General features: G+C 36.4%; 2 protein-coding genes across 7 annotated transcripts in view; one reads left to right on the forward strand and one right to left on the reverse strand.

Moving 5' to 3' along the window:
• The first annotated feature begins 680 nt into the window (after positions 1 to 680).
• LOC139967572 (uncharacterized) lies at positions 681 to 7,346 on the forward strand. The gene is made up of 5 exons (XM_071971518.1): positions 681 to 841; positions 1,676 to 2,168; positions 2,957 to 3,082; positions 3,850 to 3,951; positions 4,695 to 7,346. The coding sequence occupies exons 2-5, from the start codon at positions 1,686 to 1,688 to the stop codon at positions 4,980 to 4,982; spliced, it is 999 nt and encodes a 332-aa protein (XP_071827619.1). The 5' UTR covers positions 681 to 841; positions 1,676 to 1,685; the 3' UTR covers positions 4,983 to 7,346.
• A 5,654-nt stretch (positions 7,347 to 13,000) lies between these two features.
• Positions 13,001 to 21,049, reverse strand: part of LOC139967568 (extracellular calcium-sensing receptor-like) — a 32,281-nt gene continuing 24,232 nt past the window's right edge. For 4 of the 6 annotated variants that reach the window (XM_071971509.1, XM_071971508.1, XM_071971511.1 and 1 more), the window contains exon 2: positions 13,002 to 16,444. In XM_071971509.1, the coding sequence (XP_071827610.1) occupies positions 14,844 to 16,277 (1,434 nt within the window). In that variant the 5' untranslated portion in view covers positions 16,278 to 16,444 and the 3' untranslated portion in view covers positions 13,002 to 14,843. Of the gene's footprint in view, positions 16,445 to 21,049 lie in introns of all 6 variants that reach the window. The other 2 variants (XR_011793041.1, XM_071971505.1) reach the window with 2 other exon arrangements.

A 21,049-nucleotide genomic window follows, 5' to 3' on the forward strand; every position in this document is an offset into this window, starting at 1 on the left:
TACATGCATTATTGTTTCATATTGCCCTCCGGTCCGTGGCACATTTATGATGGTATATAGGCCTATGAAAAATTAATGGCATTAATGTTCTTTTAAAGGATATCGGTGATTTTGTTCATTGGTTTAGTTTTATCCTTCAACTATGTGATTTCATCAATTGTTTGAACAGATTCGGCCAAAAATACAAAGAACACATACTTTTCAGTTTTCTTGATTCACTGTGGCAATTTTGGCCGTTGACGTTAAGGCTTTGATATTGACAAATTGATTACAATTTGACTAACGAACACAGCAATACAGAGTCTATCAGTGCACATACACATGCATAATTTTGGGAAACGCCAAGTTACAGTACCGTTACCGCGCTATCAGTATTCATATAACCGCAGGTTTCCATGGTAAAGACAAGAGACAATCGTCAAACATATCTAGTGAATTAACATCTATGAATAAACATTCAACTCAGGCGCAGATTCGTATTGCATTAACCAGGAAATTCCCTGTATGGGCTAAGCTAACAAGAAACAACCGGTTTCGAATCCATTCTAGTTTGTTCCGGAAAATGATACTGAACATGCGCAGAAACGTTGACTAAGAATGGAAATGACGTAAACAATTGTAAGCAAACGTACGGCACGTTTAAGTTTCCGTACAAACGTTTATAGAACTAGCTTATATATACAGTTGCGCATTTAGTCATAGAACGAAGACCACTCAACATCTGACACAACAGTTAAACGAAACAAACCTTACAACAAACACCAGAACAAACGTCGAATAGTTTACCAATTCTTCGTATCTTTTTGTACCTTTTGGATTATAATATTCCTGACCTTGGACGGTAAGTTGCTTATGTTTCTTTTATTATTTTTGTGAGTTGATATATTTTCTGATCTGTAATACACCTGCATGGCAATGCCTTACTGTAGTGTAACTTTAGCCGTGCTTACTGTGTGCAGTACGGTCTGCTCCAAATCGCTCATTGTGGGATTTACACCGGTATCCCAATGGCTGAAATTAGTGTTCAGTTGACCAGTGAAGGAATATACTAGAATCCTTGCATTAACCCACTGCAAAATATATAACTTTTCTAATAAAGACTGCCATGCTTACTTATTAATACTGTAGAAAGCTAGATGTAGATAATAGCGCTATGGGTGCCTTCTGTATGAGCAGTACAGTTACCGTACTGTTTATAGGGTTCGGCAGGTCTCTACATGACTGGGCTGTTACTAGTGTACGGCGTTTCATCCGTCTAGTACTGGGAATGATATTCTAACTTTCCTGTTCAGGCTGATCAACTCCATTGTTATGGGGGTATTAATACTGAATTAGCATCTAACTATGAATCAATCAACTGCTATTCTGATACTAAATGCAGGTTAATGCATTTACACATGAGTATACTGTAGGATAGCTGATAGTGTGCTAATATCCATTTAGGTTGTTACAGTATACAATCACAGTTTTTTTTTATCAACAGCAAAAATGTCAAAAAGCATACATATATGTTCATTACAGATGTTAGGCTAAAATGATGCAAAATTCTTTGGAATCACTTGGAACAGTGCAAATTAATTGGAACTTATGGACTTCAAATTATGTACATGTGTTGCACACATTGCTTTATTTTTATATCATTTTTCTTCATGCCTCCCCCCTTTTTGTCTTATAGAGTCTTGAATATGTCTGTCTCACCACCAATACTACAACAAATGGAGAACCTGGAAAACATCTCAGCAGATTCCACACCGTGTACAAGTGCAACCAATGTGGGGGATTACCAGACTTGCGAAAGGCGAATTTTGGAACAATTGAGAGACGTGACAGTAATGAATGACAAGTGGCAAAAATATAACAAGGAACGTGAAAGATATGTCGACGGGATACGAAGAGACCTCGAAAAAACGAAGAAGAAGCTGCAGGCCAGAGACAAAGAACTCATGGAGATGAAGGCCAGAGAGAGGGAACTTGAGAAAACTATTAGGGACAATCAAAATATCATTAGCAACTTCAGTAAACTCATGGACGATTTGGATGAGAAAGAGGCCAAAGAAAGGACATTGTCGATGAGAGTGTGCGAGCTTGAGAAGGAAGTTGACTCTCTAAGACGAATGAACAATACCACAGAAGCCAATGCAGAGAATGAACAGCTATTGCAACAACAGGTAATTAAAAGAGAGTTTATTGATCCTAAAAAAAAAAAAACTATTTTGAGTAGAGTCTCAAGCTTTGTCAGTAATTGTCTCAATCCCGGTTCAAATAATCAAAACATGTCTGGGATAGCCTGGCATGTGTGTGATGAACACTTTATCTTATGTAAGTGTCTGATGGGACAAATTTCAGATTATCATTATAATTGAACTATTGAGGATAGATATTTATTTTCTTGGTTGATTTTTTATCACAATCGTATGGGAGGAAAGATAAAGGTGCCTGAAATACGTTTGCCTGTTATGTTATAAAATTCAACTTAAATTGCAGCCAATACGATGTTTGTAAAAGTGAGGTTTGCAAATGAAGAGATCTGATTATGTCATTAATCACTCACTCATGATGAGATATACCTGTAAGACCAACTGTTCTAACCAAAAGTTGTCTCTCACAGTAGTTATAACCAAGGCAGATTGCAGCTTTACTGCTTGAATGTTGCAGAAAATTTGGGGAGTAATCTTTCCACCCATGAAAGAGCAAAATAATCTGGCGCTGTGTTTATTCCAGGCAGTAGAATTAGGTTATACAGCTCTGTGCAGTATTCTTGATTTTTAAAGTTTTCTTACTCTTGATCCTATTTTAGTGTTTGTTCTTCCTTTTTGGATATTCTCGTTTATATATTTTAAAAGAAAAAGCGTGAACAAAGCCTCAGGCACTGGTTCATGGCCTTATCATTTCTACTTGTGTTTCCTTTTCTTTTCAATTTTATATTATTATATACTTTATTATTTTTATTTTTCAGCTTCAAATATGCATAGAGGACTTCAAGACAGAAAAGAAGGAGAAAAACAAGTACAAACAAGAGGCTATCAGTTTGAGAAAGAAGTCGATGGAAGCAGAGTCTCTCCTTCAAGATTATCAGGAAAAGGTAACATTTTAAGGAAAAAGAAAGCCTAAGATTTACAGAGTGTGTGAACAGAAGCACATGGTTCCAACTCTCAGCTTAACACAGCTTGTTTCATTGTTGAGATATTCACTTCTATTTGGATGAGTACATTGTGTAATAATATGTGACGCCATACACAAACTACATCAACAGTTCTCTTTGATTTGTAACTCTGAATGTTTGAGGGCATTTTAGTTTAGGTTAGTAAGGTTGATCAGGTGTGTTCATCTAATCTAAACGGTATTACTGCTTGTGGAGGAGTCATCATTGCGTGATCGGAACACAATGAAACGCAGAGATGGTCTGATGTGTTGTCCATGACTGACATCATGAAGGATTACACAAGTTAGTAGCTCAAATAAAATGAGTCAATCTCATGATAATAATAATAATAATAATAACCACAAAATATCTCCGCAATGGAACAAGCTATCAAGATGTGTGTTGGACCAATGTGTATATTTTTTCTTTCTAAATCTAAGACTTAGTTTGTCCCATTAATTCTGAATAGCCTGCCCATAGCCAAACCAACAAGAAAGTGTTAAAGAATTACAAAAAGGATTTTGTGTGATCCAGATCATCTTACATAAGTTTGCTTTCATTCTCTGCCTTTTCTACATTTTTCTGCTGTAAACATCAGGCCAACGACTGACTCAGTTGAGTCCATCTTTTGAACAGAGAACCTACATTTTATAACGCACACATTCACGTTCAACATGCAAATTTTCTCTTATTTTTGCTGCATCTAGATCGCTCTGATCAAGTCACTAGAATTTCCGACGATGGCCAGAGAAGATGAAGAAAGATACAGGCATCAAAGAAGACAAAGCAGTGCACACCCCAGAAGACAGGTGAGGGAACAATTGTTACAATGTTGTGTTTTACAAGTCAATAATGCACAGAGAAAACTTTCAAAATTTGAAGAAAAAAGTTAAATATAAGAAAGAAGAAAATAACTCCCATAAATTTAAAAAAAAAGGAGCAAAAATTCATTACGAGAATAATTGTCTAGGTGAAGATCAGAAGCTTGATAGTTATGAGAATCTTGACGTCAGAAAAGTATCAAAGACATCATTTAGCAAGGCATGGATTCTTGTAATGTGTCCAAAGGGTTGTTATCTTTTTTTTGGTAAGTTCATGAAAATTTACAGTATGGTTTGAGAGAAATCCATCAGGAGAAACATAAGGACATTTAAACTGACGGGCATGACCTTCATTTGCTTGGTTAGAAAAGCAATTTTTGGTCACAACTCAGGTGAATAGCAGAAGTGATGGGGTGCATGCAACAAGAACAACAAAGATAATAGGAATTTTATAGTACAGTATATTCAATGCCATCGCCACTGAAACATTCATCTTGTATGATATCACTGTTATACAGTGATATAAAGTTTTATAAAAGGGGGCAAGGCTTTGTTTAGAGCATCAAGCATGGAAGAACTATGGATGATCATTTCAATCCGTTATGTTTAAGTGAGAGGGGAAAATTTTCAAAATTTATCAATCAATCCCATCTCTTCACTGATTCATTTACAAATGTTTACCAAATTGAAGTTACCAATTTCATTTTTTTCATTACTTTTGTCATGTTTAGACAAACTGCAAGACACCAAAGCCTAGTTCATGGCCTCACCAGTCAGACCTCCTAATGTTTGGTGATGTCATTGAAGCAGACTCCACCAGCATTCAGGGATCACAGAGTGACAGTGCTGTAGAGGACAGAGCTGTAGAGCAAGTGGGTGCAACAGCTCGAGTACCGGTGAAGCCCCTATTTGAATTGTTTCCTCAGCTTAAACTACCATCGAGGAGTTCTGAAAGTGCTTTCGAGATGGATTCGGTATTCGAACACGAACACGATGAAGGTGAACTAATTCGACGTTAGTCTACAGCAGGAATTCTAAAGCAAGTTTGACATGCTTCTTTCACTAGCTTAGTAGCCTTATCGGGGGGGGGGGGGGGGGACTTCATTTGTTTCTCGCTTTGATCTAAGAAGCTTCCTAATAAACCATATTTCTACCTCAGGGAGCAAGTCATCAATTTCTTGGTGAGGGGAGGTGGGGGGGGGGGGAGGTTTAGAGGGTTGTAAGATGCAGACCCATTTTCAGCAATTTAAAAACTAGATTAATAAATGGCAATAGAAATCCAGCTGCTTTCAAAGTTTAAAAAAAAGGAAAAATCTATGCAAAGTTATGACATTTCCTACATATTTACTTTAATGTTTCCTCCGTAAGGATTCACTATACGATTCATGCGGGGTAGTATCGTGCAATCATATTTATATTCAACGAGTGTGCTCTTATATTAACTGCTAGTAGCTGAAATTAAAAATTATATTAGTGGGTTGCTGGTGTAAACTTTGTAGCCAACTTTCACACAAGTCTTTCAAAGTAATTTAACTGAGGCAGCTAACCCCAAAAAAAAAAAAAAAAAAACAGGCTATGTATGCATGTTACAATAACATTTCCTTTAAACAGGTGCAATAAGAGTATCTAAGAAAAATGTAATTAATATGTAATTTTTGTTCTTGTCAATTATGATTGACTTAGACATTCATAGTTTTGCAAATTCAGCATGTTGTTGCTATAGAAAGAGAATAGAGCTTTTCATTTTATCATTTTAGATTGGGTGAAAAATCATTATGGTGATATACAACATAAATCAGAACAGATATGAGTACCACACATATCTAATATATCAATGTATTTTCAATGTATGAAATTAAATAATATTCTATGTATACTGTGTATATTTCTAATATCTAATTATCTGAATTGTCTCTTATTATAAGGTTTTACTTCAGTGTAATTTAATCATCCAAATAATAAATTTCTTCAAATTTTCCTCCAGCAGCAATTTACACCTATTTACACCTTTTTATTACACTACAGAGAATTAAGCACTGACTTTCTATCATCCATTTGTTTTGTTGTTTTATTTGTGAAGATGATATATTTAACCAGTACCATCCTATCATATTTGAACTTATCCTGTTCACACTGCACAATAACAGAAGTATTCATCCCATTTTTCTTGAAATGGTAATTAAAAAATGGTTTAAAAGTGGTTAAGAAGTATGCAATAAATTATAATCATATGTACTGGTAGCATTTAATATACTGTTTATATTTCATTATTATCCAACATTTTATTAGTCCATTCCAGAGTATTTGTAACGATTTTGTCATGATAAGTGGTTCCAAAATGACTACTTTCATGGGTTACTTAGTAAAAACGATTGTAATTGAAAATCTTTCCTAGTTATTTATTCCATTTTCTTGAAGTGGTTACAAAAAAAGTTTAAAAATGGTTAAGAAGTATGCAATAAATTATAATCATTAATACTGGTAGTATTTAATATACTGTATATATTTCCATTATTATGCAACATTTTATTACTCCATTCCAGAGAATTTGTAACATATTTGGCATGATAAGTGGTTCCAAAATGACTGCCTCCATAGGTTACTTAGTAATAACTACTGTAGTTGAAAATCTATTCCTAGTTATTCATACCATTTTCTTGAAATGGTTACAAAAAAGGTTTAAAAATGGTAAAGAAGTATGCAATAAATTATAATCATATATACTGGTAGTATTTAATATACTGTTTGTATTTCCATTATTATGCAACATTTTATTATTCCATTCCAGAGAATTTGTAACATATTTGGCATGATAAGTGGTTCCAAAATGACTGCCCCCATGGGTTACTTAGTAAAAACGACTGTAGTTGAAAATCTATTCCTAGTTATGGGTGACGGAGTCGAAATTTATATTCGGAAAAGTTTTACACAAGAATCTATGTAATATAAGAATGATAGACAATGATTGCCCTGGAGATGGGCTATTTGTGCTGGCGGAGCAAGGTGGGAGTGGGGTGTATGACATGGTCCAATTTGGTCATTATGTGCCTATTTTCAGTTTGTCTCCAATGTAACTATGTATTAGGTGGGACGAGATGGATATATGTCTTTACGTCTGGCCGCGGGTACAATCCAGACCTCTATCTGTACATCTCACTCCCCCCTCTCCTCCAGTTACCTTTCTGTTTCATCTTTCATATTTATGTTTTAAATTGATCTGTATCCACGTTGAAATTGTAAGGAAACCTAAGACGTGTTACCAGCGCAGTACTGTTAGCCGATAGAAGTCATAGTTTTGCAGATGAACCAAAATTATTTTTTTACAAAGAATTTTTACCAAAGAAAATGATAAAAGAATATATATTTATATGATAAACTTGAAATTGATTCTTTTTGTCGTTTTTCCTTCTTCCTTTCTCCTCTCACCCCTCCTTAACCCCCGCCCCTTCCCCCCAAATCTGAATTGATTTGCCCTTTTTGTGGACAAGATAGAACAACCAGGTGCCATAATATAAATAAGTGAACGTCCACTATCTCATACCCACCCGATGAATTTTCAAATTCAAATCTCTTTTCAAAGAAAAAAACTTGTCACTCACCAATTATACGAAACTGGTTATTCTCTTTCGCATCAAAGTGTAAATTATGTGCACATGGCAAAGGTTCGTACTGGTGTGGGAAAGTCCCTCAAGATTCATCAAGCTACTCTATACATTGATTTTCTTTGAAAAGAAAAGGTCTAAATGTTTACGTTACGAAACTTTGTAAAAAAAGATAAATGAAACTGGTAAAGTAAGGGCCGAGTGGTTGTATAGTGTTGTTTCGTAATCTCGATTCGTGTAGAACATAAACTCCACTAAAACCTTAGTAAAAGTATCTTGAATCATAATCCCAAATGTTTCCACGTTTATTTTATCTAAATTTGAAGACATTAAGTAAATTTTGAGTTGATATCGACTTAGCAAATACACATCTTACAATGATAGATTCAGCCAATCAAGACATGCAAATCGCGTGACGTCTGTAACCAGGGAGTTATTCACGTTGTATTCATTATTCATGTGATCTACAGGTCACACTTAGGAAAATGTGTGTTTGATGCACTTTGTATCAATTTAAACTAAGTGATAATTTAAGAATCATTCACTAAAACGTCATAGACAAAATTCATCGAAAATATTCGATTTTGGATAAACAAAACACAGAACATGGGGAAATCGCTAACAAACTGTTCATTTCCAGACCTGAATTGTTGAGGCCTAGTAGTACTACTACTACTAGTAGACCTAACGATAAACGAGTAACGATGGTGACCTCGACGACACATTCGCGTCGGAGCCTCTTATTTTTCCTGATGGATTTCACCGTCAAGGTTACCAAAAGTTTACAAATGTGTCTAGGATAGAGCAATTAAAGAAGCAACTGCAGTCTACGACACAGAAGGGTCAGTTCTAGTTACACAGAAAGAACAGAGTGATAAATGTATAGTTGTAAATATGTATGGTCTAGTTCTGCGAATTTAAAGTATAGTATTGACAATGATATAGCCTAGGCCTATAGGCTTAGGCTAGCCTTAATCAGGATACGCCCGCTAGCCTAGGTGGTGACTACTTTAACGTGAACTAAAACTAAAAGGTTAAAGTTTCAGACCTAGCCTAGGCCTAAACTGCTCTACTATAAGCTAGGCTAAATTAGTTTAGGGCAGCACATTGGCAGGGGTGTAAATAGGCCTAGGCTAGGCCTAAATCATTTTACTATATTAATTATTAGGGTGACATTGCCATTTGTTTTGGCACCGGCAATTCTGTTTCTTCTGGACATTTCCCAAATGCTCCATGGTATTACTAATACTGTCTAGCGGACCTAGGCCTATTACAGTATTAGGGTAGGCTTAGGCCTATTTCGTTTTAGAAACATGGTCGCCATTCGCATGACAGCTGTGTGAATAGTGGTTAGCGATTGCTTATTCACACAGTAAGTTTCGACGTCAGTAGAGAGTTGTGTTGGTATGAAATCATTATATAAGAATGGTTTGTATCAAACACCGTTGTGCAGAGAATTTGTGTCGGAGAAGGCTACTCTAGCAGCGAAGTATACTGCAGTGTAACAATCCAGTGACGTACGGGACGGGAGCCAAACAGGCTTGGGTACATGCATGAGCATAAACAGCATCATGATAACGTTGTCAGTGATTGGAGGCTGCGGATTCAACTTTTTACACACCAGTTTTTACCATGCTTTTTTTTCTTTTTTAAATATGCACACAAAATCTAAAACAAGAGATTTCTGATGGTCTTCTTGAGGGAGGGGAAGTGAAGGAGCACTAATCGGTCGCTGCTACCAGCTTATTTCCCACCCTGTGGATCCAGTGAGGATCCAGATTTGAAAATATCATGTGAAGCATGGAAGACTCAATTTTTGGTGGTGGTGGGGGGGGGGGGGGTGGGCAGGGGTACTAAATAAACTACTAATATTTCGCGAGAGGTCAGACAAGACCCCTGTCATAACCCCTGATGGCGGACTGAAATCCTACATCATTAATTTAGTAGTCAGAATTATTTGGAATGTAAGACGCCACGTTTACATGCTATTTTAAGGAAAATTGTACAATGTTTCTATTATTTTCTTTTTCCTTTTTTTCCCTCTCAAATTTTGATACTGAAAACAGTTGAGTTAAGTGTGTATCGTAATATACTATAGGATTTCACTTTATCACACTGAAGTAAATGATAATAATACATCGTCATGTGGTGAAATCAGTCATTAACAAATATATTCCATTACAGGATGTTTTTTATAAATACTTCACTTTAAACTGAAATTTATCATTGGTAATTTCCCAGAAAAAAGTAAGCAGCTGAAAAAGACATGTTTCAAATCGACCTAATGATATGCCTCACTGTATAAAAGCAAATCGAGACCAACCTCTTTCTCTTAATCTTTGAAAGTGAAACCCAACCATTGTCTATTAATCGTCAGTTAAATTACTCGTGACTTCCGCATATGTAATACACCTCATATTGATTCTGTATTGGTACTTCGAATTTGTCATTTCTTCTTCGAAAACAATTCACAAGGAACGGAATAGAAGAAAAGAAATTAGAGTTTTAAAATTACCAGCCTGTATCCATTTATTTTCGAAAATAAACCAATCCTCTTTGCACGTCCCCGTCATTTTCTCATCTCCCTACATGTATAGGGAAAGGAGATATTGTAATTCACCCCACATCAGAAATTTGAGGAAGAAGTGTGTGTGTGTGTGTCTGTGTCAGAGAGTGAGCAAAAACGTGTGTCGCGAACTCCTTCTAGACCGTAAGTAAGTCCGATCAAGTTCAAACTTGGTGGATAGGTGCCTGACCATATAATCTCTTGCCTGCGTTATTGGTGACATCATATATCCAAGTCTAACAGGCCAAAAATTGGTTTTAGCCATTTTCTGCTCGTCAAAATGTTAGGGATAAAATGTACACGAAACTATGTGCAGAGAATGATGAGACAAATTTAAAATAGGACAGATTAGGGTGTTTAGGGGGTCAGGGTCAAAGATCAATTGAAGTGAATGGTAAACTTGGCATGAATTGTGCGAAAAGGTGTGTCTTGAACTCCTCCTACAATGTGTGTCCGATCACGTTTAAACTTGGTGGGCATAGGTGCCTGACCATGAAAACTCTTGCCTGTGTGATTGGTGACGTCATAGATCAGAGGTCAAATACCCCAATTAAAAAATATAGCCAATTACCCCCAGTATGTTGGAAATGTCATGAAACCACAAGAAATGTAGTGGATAATGCGACAAATATTAAAATAGTACTTATGTGGTTGTTAAGGATCGAGGTCAAAGGTCAATGTAGGTCAGAGGTAAACTTGGCCTAATGTTGTGCATGGTCCATGGATTGTCCTTTTATTATATATCGTACTTATTTCGTATATCACCTTCAATCGCTGTTGTATTTATACCAAATAACATCGCGTTATCACTGAATAGGCCACGGTCCAGACCATTATATTCAAATGAAGGTTGTCCTATATATGGGTCAATATGCATTGAGCTTATTTTATAAGGATAGGCCACGGCCCAGACCTTTATATGCAAATTAAGGTTGTTCTATATATGGGTCAGAGCTTATTATATAAGGATAGGCCACGGCCCAGACCTTTATATGCAAATTAAGGTTGTTCTATATATGGGTCAGAGCTTATTATATAAGGATAGGCCACGGCCCAGACCTTTATATGCAAATTAAGATTGTCCTATACATGGGGTATGCATTGAGCTTATTAAATGAATAAGTTCACTGTTGATGTTACGGATACCTCATATAGTCAACCGCATACTGTCCGACTGAAGAGGACTCAAAACGTTTTAAAAATTCTTTCGTTTATAGGGCTGCCATATTTATTCAGGGTGTTGTTCAACTAAACCTACTTTAATTTTTTTTATTAACTTTGGATTTATTATTTTTACATATAGTACATGCTATTTCAAGCTTTAAAACTCTTAACTGTTTTTCATACCCTATTTATTAATATGAACTTTCATCTACTTATACTGGATTTTTAATAAACTTGAAACGGCGCAATGTAACTCGATCGTTGTGACCTACTCATCGATAGTCGTTTAAAGATGAACTATAATGCTATTCAGCATCGACGAAAAAATACGATGTTATTCACGAGTATTTAAGTTGGATTCCTGGGTACATAATTATCTGAAAAATATGGTCAATTTGATGTTGGGAAAGGCGGCAAAAAAAACCCCTCCTAAACTTGTGGATTATTAAAACAAAATTTCAACTTTTCGTGAAAAGCGGTTTGATGATCTCATGATCCACAGTGACCTGTGACGTCATGATGATAACAATGTGAGCTAGGCAAAGAATGAACTTCAGCTGCGTGCATTCAGTGTGTTTGTTCTGTTGCAACTTACTCTACACTGACGCGACAGACAACCTAAACCTATAATACAGCAGCCAGAATCATCACACGCTCAAAGAAGTTCGACCACATCACTCCTATTCTTCGGCAACTGCACTGGTTACCTGTTTCCTACAGGATAAACTTCAAGATCATCCTGCTCACATATAAAGCCTTGCATGGATTAGCACCAGAATACATGAGAAGCATGATCAGTCGGAAGACCACCACCCGCTCTTCCCGATCCTCAAATCAGTTACTGCTCCATGTACCTAAGTGGAAACTCCGATTTGTAGATCCCTTCCTATGGAGGGTCACCAAGACAATAAAGGTCAAAAGTGGGACCCAAAGTCAAAACGTATGAATACCGGGGTTTAAAAGGAGCCGACACCGACCCCAAACGTTGCAGTGGCGTGCGCAAATGTGACGGGGTTTACCCCCCCCCCTCCCCCTTCTTCTCTGCTCCATCTTCAATCGATGGAAAATTGTAGTCGTTATCTTGTGCTTTCTTCTGAATTTATAATTTCTTTATATCTGTTACATCCAGTCGGAGAAGAAATAGACCACTCTCCTTGCCCTATATAATTATGGTTATGCTTAGTATACCCATCCATATAAGGTATAACCGGCGACGAGTGAGTGTCGAGCTTTGCAGAAAGTCACCTCATTCGTGAAGAAGAACAAAGACGTCAACGAGATCGAGGTCAGGCTGCTGTTTAACAATTTGGTACACCCGTTTGTTTCCCTTATCTGGCGCAGATATACGTCGTCACATGACAATCAAAATATTTCACACTCACAAATATGTGATGAATACTGGTGTATTCTTTTGAGTATGTATGGGACTACAGATTAATCTTAAATAAGTTTGAAAACCCGTTTCGACACGATAATAACAATGGACAAAATTGCTTGGTATTTCCCCTCCGGCTTAAAAGAAAAAAGGAAAAAGCAATGGGCAATGAAATAATACAATAGCATTGTACACCAGTCAAACTGAGTGACATGCAAAAACACACGTAGGTAAATTCGAGTGCGGTGCACGTGTAACTTTTTTAACGTAATAAACTATTATTAGTTTTTTGTTTTTGTTTAAGGTAACAGAAATAAATATTCGGTAAATATACACAAAATGGCGCCAGTAAGAAAAGAAGGTATTTTATTTCACATCATTGGCTATTTCTGGAACATATATATAGTTGCGGAGAATAAATGACATTGTTGACAAAATGAAACATATTATTATAATAATTATAATTAAAAGCAATGCTAAAGTGGTGTGGTAGAAAACCGATAAAGCTGGGAGGTCTTCCCCAGACAAATTTAAGCGTTGGTAGATGATATACTGGCTCAATCGGCCATGGACTTACAAAATGTCGATTATTTTTCTCTCCCCTTATTTCTACCGTTTCCTTTGATATTATGACAATTTCAATATCTAGACTTTTTTTCTCGAAATTATCACTTGACTATACCTGGAGCTTTAACATTTTATTCCATTTTATCTTTTCGACTTGCTGCTTCTCATGGCGAGATTTATACAAAATATTAAACCGTTACAGTTTTACTGTCGTATTTTAAGCATGATCGAAATGACTGCAGAAGTGTCTAAACCAGGGCTCTATTTCATAAAGGTTATTTATGAATGTTTCTAAATTTAATAACAATTCTCGTCTTAAGAACAATTATTCTTCCTAAGTTTACGATATGTATATTCCTAACTGAAAAATGTCCATATCAAAAGTTAAAACGAATTACATCAATTCACTGTATTGTTCGTTTGTATGATATTTGTTTTGGAAGAAATTTTCAAAATGCTGAAGTCTTTTGAGTTTCGGTTACAAACAGTCGTTTCCGAACTAGTTATAAAATGATATTTATGCATTGACCTCTCAAACTATACACAGATATTCTAACACTACGGTATGTATATATAGAACAAACAAAACCAATTACGACAGATAGAACAAAGGAATTAAAAAGAAATAATTAGATTCTAAATAATACGTAAACATCACGCTTGCAGAAGAACAAAATGACGCAACATTTTGTGGCAGTGCATGATTATCCATATATGATTTTATTTTACATCCAATTTTTTTAATTGCATAACTGATGTACAACGTCATAAGTTAGGGAATGATGTCAAGAAAATTCATATACCTTCCATTATTACAAACTGGAGTCAGTGGAGCGTGTGTTTGTGATAGTACTTCTGCCAAAAATTAAATCCTTCCCAATTTATTAATGTCTTTAAATAGAAAGACTGAGTTGTCTCTTTGTCTTTTTTTCCCCTTAAATATTCTTTTTTCTATCTTTTTTAGGGTTAAATTTTTAAGTTTAACATTGACACTGTTTCGCAATTCTATAGCGCTTTTTTTCTTCTTTCTTTCATGTAAATGTTTGACCTTTTTCTGCTTCAGTCCCCTTACTTTTAACAATACGAAATGATCATATCCTACTCAAAGGGTAATCAATGGTAATATAAACCACTGGGAATATCAAACAACATTATATAAGGGACTTTTACACGAGAATTCTAGGAAATAACAAATGGATTCCAATTTATTAAGATTCCCCTACAAATTCGGGTATTTTTGTTTCATTTTCCTTATGTCGAATTTACAGTGTTCACAAAGGACGTCAGAAAAATTTCAGAAATGGTTATCCCGAAATGTCGACCTAATATTACGTAAATTTTCAAGTCTAAAAAACAAATCTGAAAATCTAAAGTTGAAGGACTACTTCAAGTTCATTATTCATTTTAGTATGGTGTCCCTTCATGACCACCGTAAAGTTCTAAAGCAGTATTTCAACAGTAGCTTTATTCCTTGTTTCTTCAATGTCAGATTTGATTTATCTCAATTTATATACTTCGTTTAGTTTTTATAGCGTCCCTTACCGGCCACCGTAAAAGTTTCAGTATATTGCAACAAAAGTTTCCTGTTCCCTGTATTTTTCTTGATTTATTGACTAATGTGTCCAATTATTATAGGTATCTCTCTGACATCTTCGATCTTAGGATTTTGGCCAGTTATAGGTTGAAAAGGACCAAGATCAATCATAACGTTTAATTTTTGATGGTAAAGTTGTCTCGTAATGCCATCTGTTACGTAACACAGATTTGACATTGTGCGTCTGTTTGTTTGATGAATTATTTTTCCTTTACTTGGCATTCCTGTTGAAGATCCACTTCTCGTATTAACATTATATTTCGATGAATTACCGTCCGCCCGTATCGAAATAGACTCATCCATTGTGCCCAATGGCGATTTTAAACGCAACCCTTCGGGAGTGATCATGACTATTTCAGGTGGTTCAGTTTTCACTATCGACATGAAAGTATTGCTTTCTGCATGCGTCGCGTCACCTTCTCCCGAAATATTTGCGTCACCATCTTCGGAAATATTTTCCTCCAAGAATGTAACCGATTTCACTCTTTTTGTTCGCTTCAGGTTATGAATATGCATGTTGGTAGGTTTATCCTTCAATCCGTCTTCATCATATGGTGATATCACATGACCGTTTCTTATTGATATTTCCTTTCGATAATGTACGTCAAGCTCATTAAAGGTGACGTCGGCATAATGATCGATACCACCCATTTCGGCGGACAGATGCACGTCTTTGAAAGATATGGCATCCAATTTAACCCTCGATGACCTCCTTCTCATGTGTCTAAGAGTTAACTTTCGCATTGCTTGGACGGTATTTTTCTCCGGTGTAAATAAAATGACGTAACATTTCGGGATAAAATAGAAGCTCTGCAATGAGAAAACGTAGGCGTAGATTAGTAAGATCTCGTAGAGCGTTTTGGTCCTCCCATGCAGCATGTATATTGGAGGAAGGAAGGCAACCCAACAAGAGTACGCACACCCAACGCCGTACGTTATATACCGCGATTCACCGAAATGTTGTGGAAGACTGCGCGCTTTGAATGTTAATATAAAACACACCACGATAAGTGCGTTATTGATGAGGTACAGAGGGATGACCGAGAGCTTCCCGTAGTCGCACTCTACGTAGATAACACTAGGAGAATTACCCTCGAGAAATGAAATAGAAGGCGGTCTTAGAATGACGTAGGTAAATACCGCGATTAATTGAACAGACGATATCGTAACCACTGCTAATATTTGGCGGTATCGACGTCGTGACTGTTTCGCTGGTAATTTCGATTTGAATAGTTTGATAACCTGCTGGGTTTTGACAACAAAACACATGACCATTCCGGTAATTAATGGCGACTTTAAAATGAAATACAAACCGCATTTGAAACGTGTTGGGTATCCCAAGTGAACCATCGTGATTATCAAGATGGCCATGTTAATTAGTATTTGGAGAAAGGTCAAAGGTCGATTAATAGCCTTGATTACTGGAGTATTCCAATGACGCCACATGATCGTTGCTATGGTTACAAGTGTAACGAAACTCCAAACAAACAGCCCGTAACAAATGCAAGCTTCTAAGTCAGTCCACCCAAGGTAGTTTAATTCTTTTGCAATACAGCCACCCTCGATTTCGCTGAACCAGTACCCATGCAAACAACTGTAACAAGATTGTGGATCTGAAAGGGAAGAAATACAAACACGAATCTATAATATCATACGAAAATGTCATTTTACTTATATGGAGAGTGTCTATCGTATTTTTATGTTTTTAACAACAAAATATCGGTATGAATTTCAATAAATACTGCAGGCTACTGGGTATAGAATAAACCAATAGCTTTGTACGAGGGGCGATGTGGGCGTGTAACATATGAGCGATACTTTAACTTGTAAAAAAAAGTCTGCTTTACGGGAAAAAGAGATGTAGTTCTCTTTTCAATCCACCCGATCAGCTTTCCGATCAGCTAACGACACCCGACACCCGACTAACGACCACTCGATCAGCTAACGACATCTCATTAAATACCCCGGAAGTCCACGTAGTACTAGCCCCCTAACCAACAATCGCTAAAACAACCTCGCATATACCCACAGTAAAGCTCTGACCAATCAACGGTCAGTAATACAATATATATATATATATATATATATATATATATATATACTGCGACCAATGGGGGGGGGGGGTGGATCAACCCCCGAATCCCTATGTTGTGCCTGTCTAAAATAAGCATGTATTACCTCCCATATGCACGTTAAGGCCATAAACTACATACCCTAAACATAGGTACATTTTCTCTGCGAGCTCATCGGAAGGTGGTATCTAAATGTAGCTTACGTAATAACTAATAACGTATACAGCACGTATGTGTGGTACAACCTAAGCAATCGAAAATTGTAAAAATGTAAAGTTGTAAAATGAATCACCATTTTCCATCTTAGCGCCCTCCCTTGTACCAAACTTTCCTAGTGGTGTGGGAACCCCCCCCCCCACGATATATCACATACCTCTACAAAAATGGTGGTCGCGTCGCTGTGAATATTATATAGCATAATATAGCTTCGCATACGATTACCTTCAGACTTTTGGTTTCTTTTCCTATTTATTTAGAAAATTAATTTAGAGGTCATAGTAGGTTTCGTCCATATTTCTATCATTTATATTTCCATTAATTTCTATTCATATTATCTATGGTCATGTTACGGTCACGATGCATTGATTTGATTGCAAAATTTCAAAAAAATAATATTTCATGAGAAGTTGATCCCATCATTGTCGTAAATCCCCTGACGTAACTGACATTTGCCAAAATAGCAGGTTGCAAATTTGGTTGGGTGATGGGGAATATCCTAAAATAGCGAAACCATATCCTATTCCTAGAACTGTTTACACAAACTGACAATTTATTATAGATTCCCACAGCAGGAACTACTTAACGTTCCTATATCGAAACCTTATAGAGAGAACTACATCTCTTTCAAAACATCCTTCAAAATGATTCCATCTATTGAAGAACAAAGTCGGAAGTTCTTTTTTGTTTTCTTTAAATTATTCGCAGATATTCAGAATTTTCGATTGTAAGCAACTAAAATTGTTATCGAATTTAGGAAAATGTTATAAGGATGGAAGCAAACTAAATGATATAGTTATGTTTTCTTTAGTATTTTCTGATTTTCTAGCACGTTGTGATGCTATATACTTTTATGATGATCATTAACCCAGAAACAGTATTGATTTCAAAGAGAAGTTTGGCCATGTATGGATAATATCAATTAATAATCAATCAATATACTTCCTTCACACTTTTATTATATATTTCTAATAAACTGAGGTAATATGTAATGATAATTACAACCACGAAATCGTTTTAGTAAAGTGACATTATTTCACTATCTGTTAATTGCTGTCGTTAAGCGTGACGTCATAGAATTAGTTCACCCCTATATGCAAATGGAAGTGTCCTGAGGTGCGGCATAACTCAAGTTTTGAAACGAAAAACAGACTAAGAAGAACATACTGGAAAAAGGGTGTTTATTTAATACGTCGTAGTACATAAATGTACAAGAGACAGGTTCCATTGATCAGAGGCGACACAAAGAGGGTTGCGAAAACAGTTTGGTGGGTATCAGGATTTTCAATACCTATTAAACGTACTGAGTTTGCCGACGAGACGGATAAAGTTTCTAATTTCTTTCTTATAATTTTCTTTAAGATGGAATTTTATTGTGTTATTTGGCTAAGAATGAACTGTATAGTAAGGTGTAATGATACCATCGAAAAGTCCACAGCATGGTTAGTCAGAAACTAAAGAGAAAAACTGATATTTTAGTCTGCGGGACCGAGTCATATTTTTCCTTCAAAAACTAAAAGAGGTAAAGAAATTCAACCTGGATCGAATGCATGTGTTGTTAAACGGTGTGCTATATCAAAATGAATTTTCTGCCTAAATTGAACCCACTGAGCTATAGGGATTCGTGAGATAAAGGTCAAGTGATTCTCGTGAGCCGTTAATCAAATTGTTGGTTGGCTTTGAATAGACATTTTATAATAAATTAAATCTCACGTGAAAATCCCGAATCTGTCTCAGCTATATTTACATTGTTCCCAGTGATAATGATAGGCGGGACCTACTTATTCTTCATCGCTTCATTTGTTTTATTTCTATGTAAAATAAGATCCCGGCATCTTTCGAATAGTCAATTCAATACAATTGAAAAACGGATTTTCGGGAACCGAGGGGGGAAACCCTGTTTCTGTTCAATGAATCCAAATCCAGCATACACTTCCGTTTTCTTTGCGTATAAGCCTGTTAAGAAATATATAGCATTCTCGTTAAGCCTATCAAACAGTTATGCCGTGCTAGTGCAAACACTATGATATACGGACGTTATAAGGTTTGCCAACAAGATGTTCAGATCTTTCTATATATTGCAGCATTTTGTTTCTGCAAAAGGTTGAATTGGTAAAATATAATGAGTGATTAATTTAAGATTTTGCTGCCGCGAAGTTTAAAATTGATAAATAATCATGTTGGCATCATTGCAGCGTAACGTTGAATAAACCTAACCTATTAGATTCAAGAAATTTGTCATTTTGTTGCAATCGTTAACATATCATCTGTGCAATTTATAAGTATGTTGCACAATGCTACCTTGCTAATACAGAAACTAGATTTTGACGTTTTTGCCGGCAACACGTTTCCGTGCAACACGACGAAACGTGGGTATATGAATACAATCATTTCATCGTTTGGAGTGATCGCTATGTAAATGTCTGGCAACTTTATGAATCGGTTAAGCCTTAAACTGCCTTTCTATTAATTTATAAATGGTATGCCGAAACTGACAGTTTCTTTCTGTTATAATGATAACCCCCCCCCCCCCCCCAATTGCCTACTTCGTAATTCGGTCGGACTATACGGAAATGATGTAGTATAGCTGACAAATTCTAGAAACGGGCACGACCGCGGTCGCCGTATACGAACGGAAATTGTACGTTATCCGCACAGTAGAAACCCTTCCGACACAGCCAAACGGCACCACACGAACGCAGAACCGACATTCGATCACCACAGAAAACAAACCAATGCAACCAAACTCATCGTCACGTCCCTCACCCCGGCCCTACCACATCCCTGATGAGGCGCTCGTATTCTGCTCGTTAGCAAAGTGCAATTATTTTGATTATGATATTGTACCATATAACTCTGAGTAACACCCACATATGAATAAACATATATGAATATGCATATTCAATATAGTGATTTACCTATATTAGGGATCTCTCGATTACGGAAACGATGAAAAGTACCATCTTAATGAACACGATTACAATGTAATGGGAACAACTGTTGACAGTTCTGGGAATAATCCTCTAGTGTTTATAGTTGACACGGGGGGGGGGGGGGAGGGAGTCGGTCCACTCATACCTGTAATATTCAGTCTTGTTACTAATTGCATGGTAAAGATGGCTTTTATTCTGGTGATTAAAAATAGCCCGTACTATACCAGTGGCGTCGAAAGCCCAGTTAAAAATATGTTAAAAATTGCCACTTTAGTTGGTTTATACTTAACAGCGTTGCTTGGCAAGTGACTGTGAATGTAGGCCCCTGTATGCATACAATATCAAGTACTTTTCGTTTGTGTGAGTTGAAATGCTACGAATTAAAAAAAGGGGTTTTATTCTTCTTCTATAGGTTACCCATTTATTACTAGCCTATGACTACTAACTTTTCCTGCTTAGGGCCATATTTTTGGGATGCGACTTGAATAGTACAGTAAGGTGTGATTAAAGACCTTCAAAACAGAATTATTAAGAGGCATGAGACTTGAATAGTACAATAATATTTTTGGGAAATCACCCATCCAAAGTTCATCTGCTGAAGTAATGGAAGTTCCTAATGTTACATAACACTATTTAGCAGTGATGTCAGCAAAAGGATTGCTACATTCCAATATGAACGTAAACATATAAAAGAAACAGAAGGGATTAATCCCCTTACATGGTAGCTCGATGACACTACAAATTGATTGTGACATTTAAATCAGGACGTCGCTAAAACGGAACACGTTTTATTGCTTAACTTTAACAGGAAATAAAGCTATCACAGAAATTGATACATAGAAGCCATACCGCGACTGCTAACAACAATACCCTTGCAGCTATTTGAAGGTCTGCGCGCGCCATCTTGGTACACCCAAAACAATGACTCGACGCAAAGGTTGCTTACGTTATAGAAACGAGGTTTCGACAAAATCCTGATCTCATCGTCAAAATATCT

Source organism: Apostichopus japonicus, chromosome 5 (assembly GCF_037975245.1).
Source record: "Apostichopus japonicus isolate 1M-3 chromosome 5, ASM3797524v1, whole genome shotgun sequence".
Classification (NCBI taxonomy): Eukaryota; Metazoa; Echinodermata; class Holothuroidea; order Aspidochirotida; family Stichopodidae; genus Apostichopus; species Apostichopus japonicus.

Excerpts from the sequence above, each read along its gene's own strand:
- LOC139967572 (XM_071971518.1), top strand. The coding sequence starts at position 1,686 with ATGTCTGTCTCACCACCAATACTACAACAAATGGAGAACCTGGAAAAC. Across the intron at positions 3,083-3,849 it reads TTCAAGATTATCAGGAAAAG|ATCGCTCTGATCAAGTCACT; the intron begins GTAACATTTTAA and ends TGCTGCATCTAG. Across the intron at positions 3,952-4,694 it reads GTGCACACCCCAGAAGACAG|ACAAACTGCAAGACACCAAA; the intron begins GTGAGGGAACAA and ends TGTCATGTTTAG.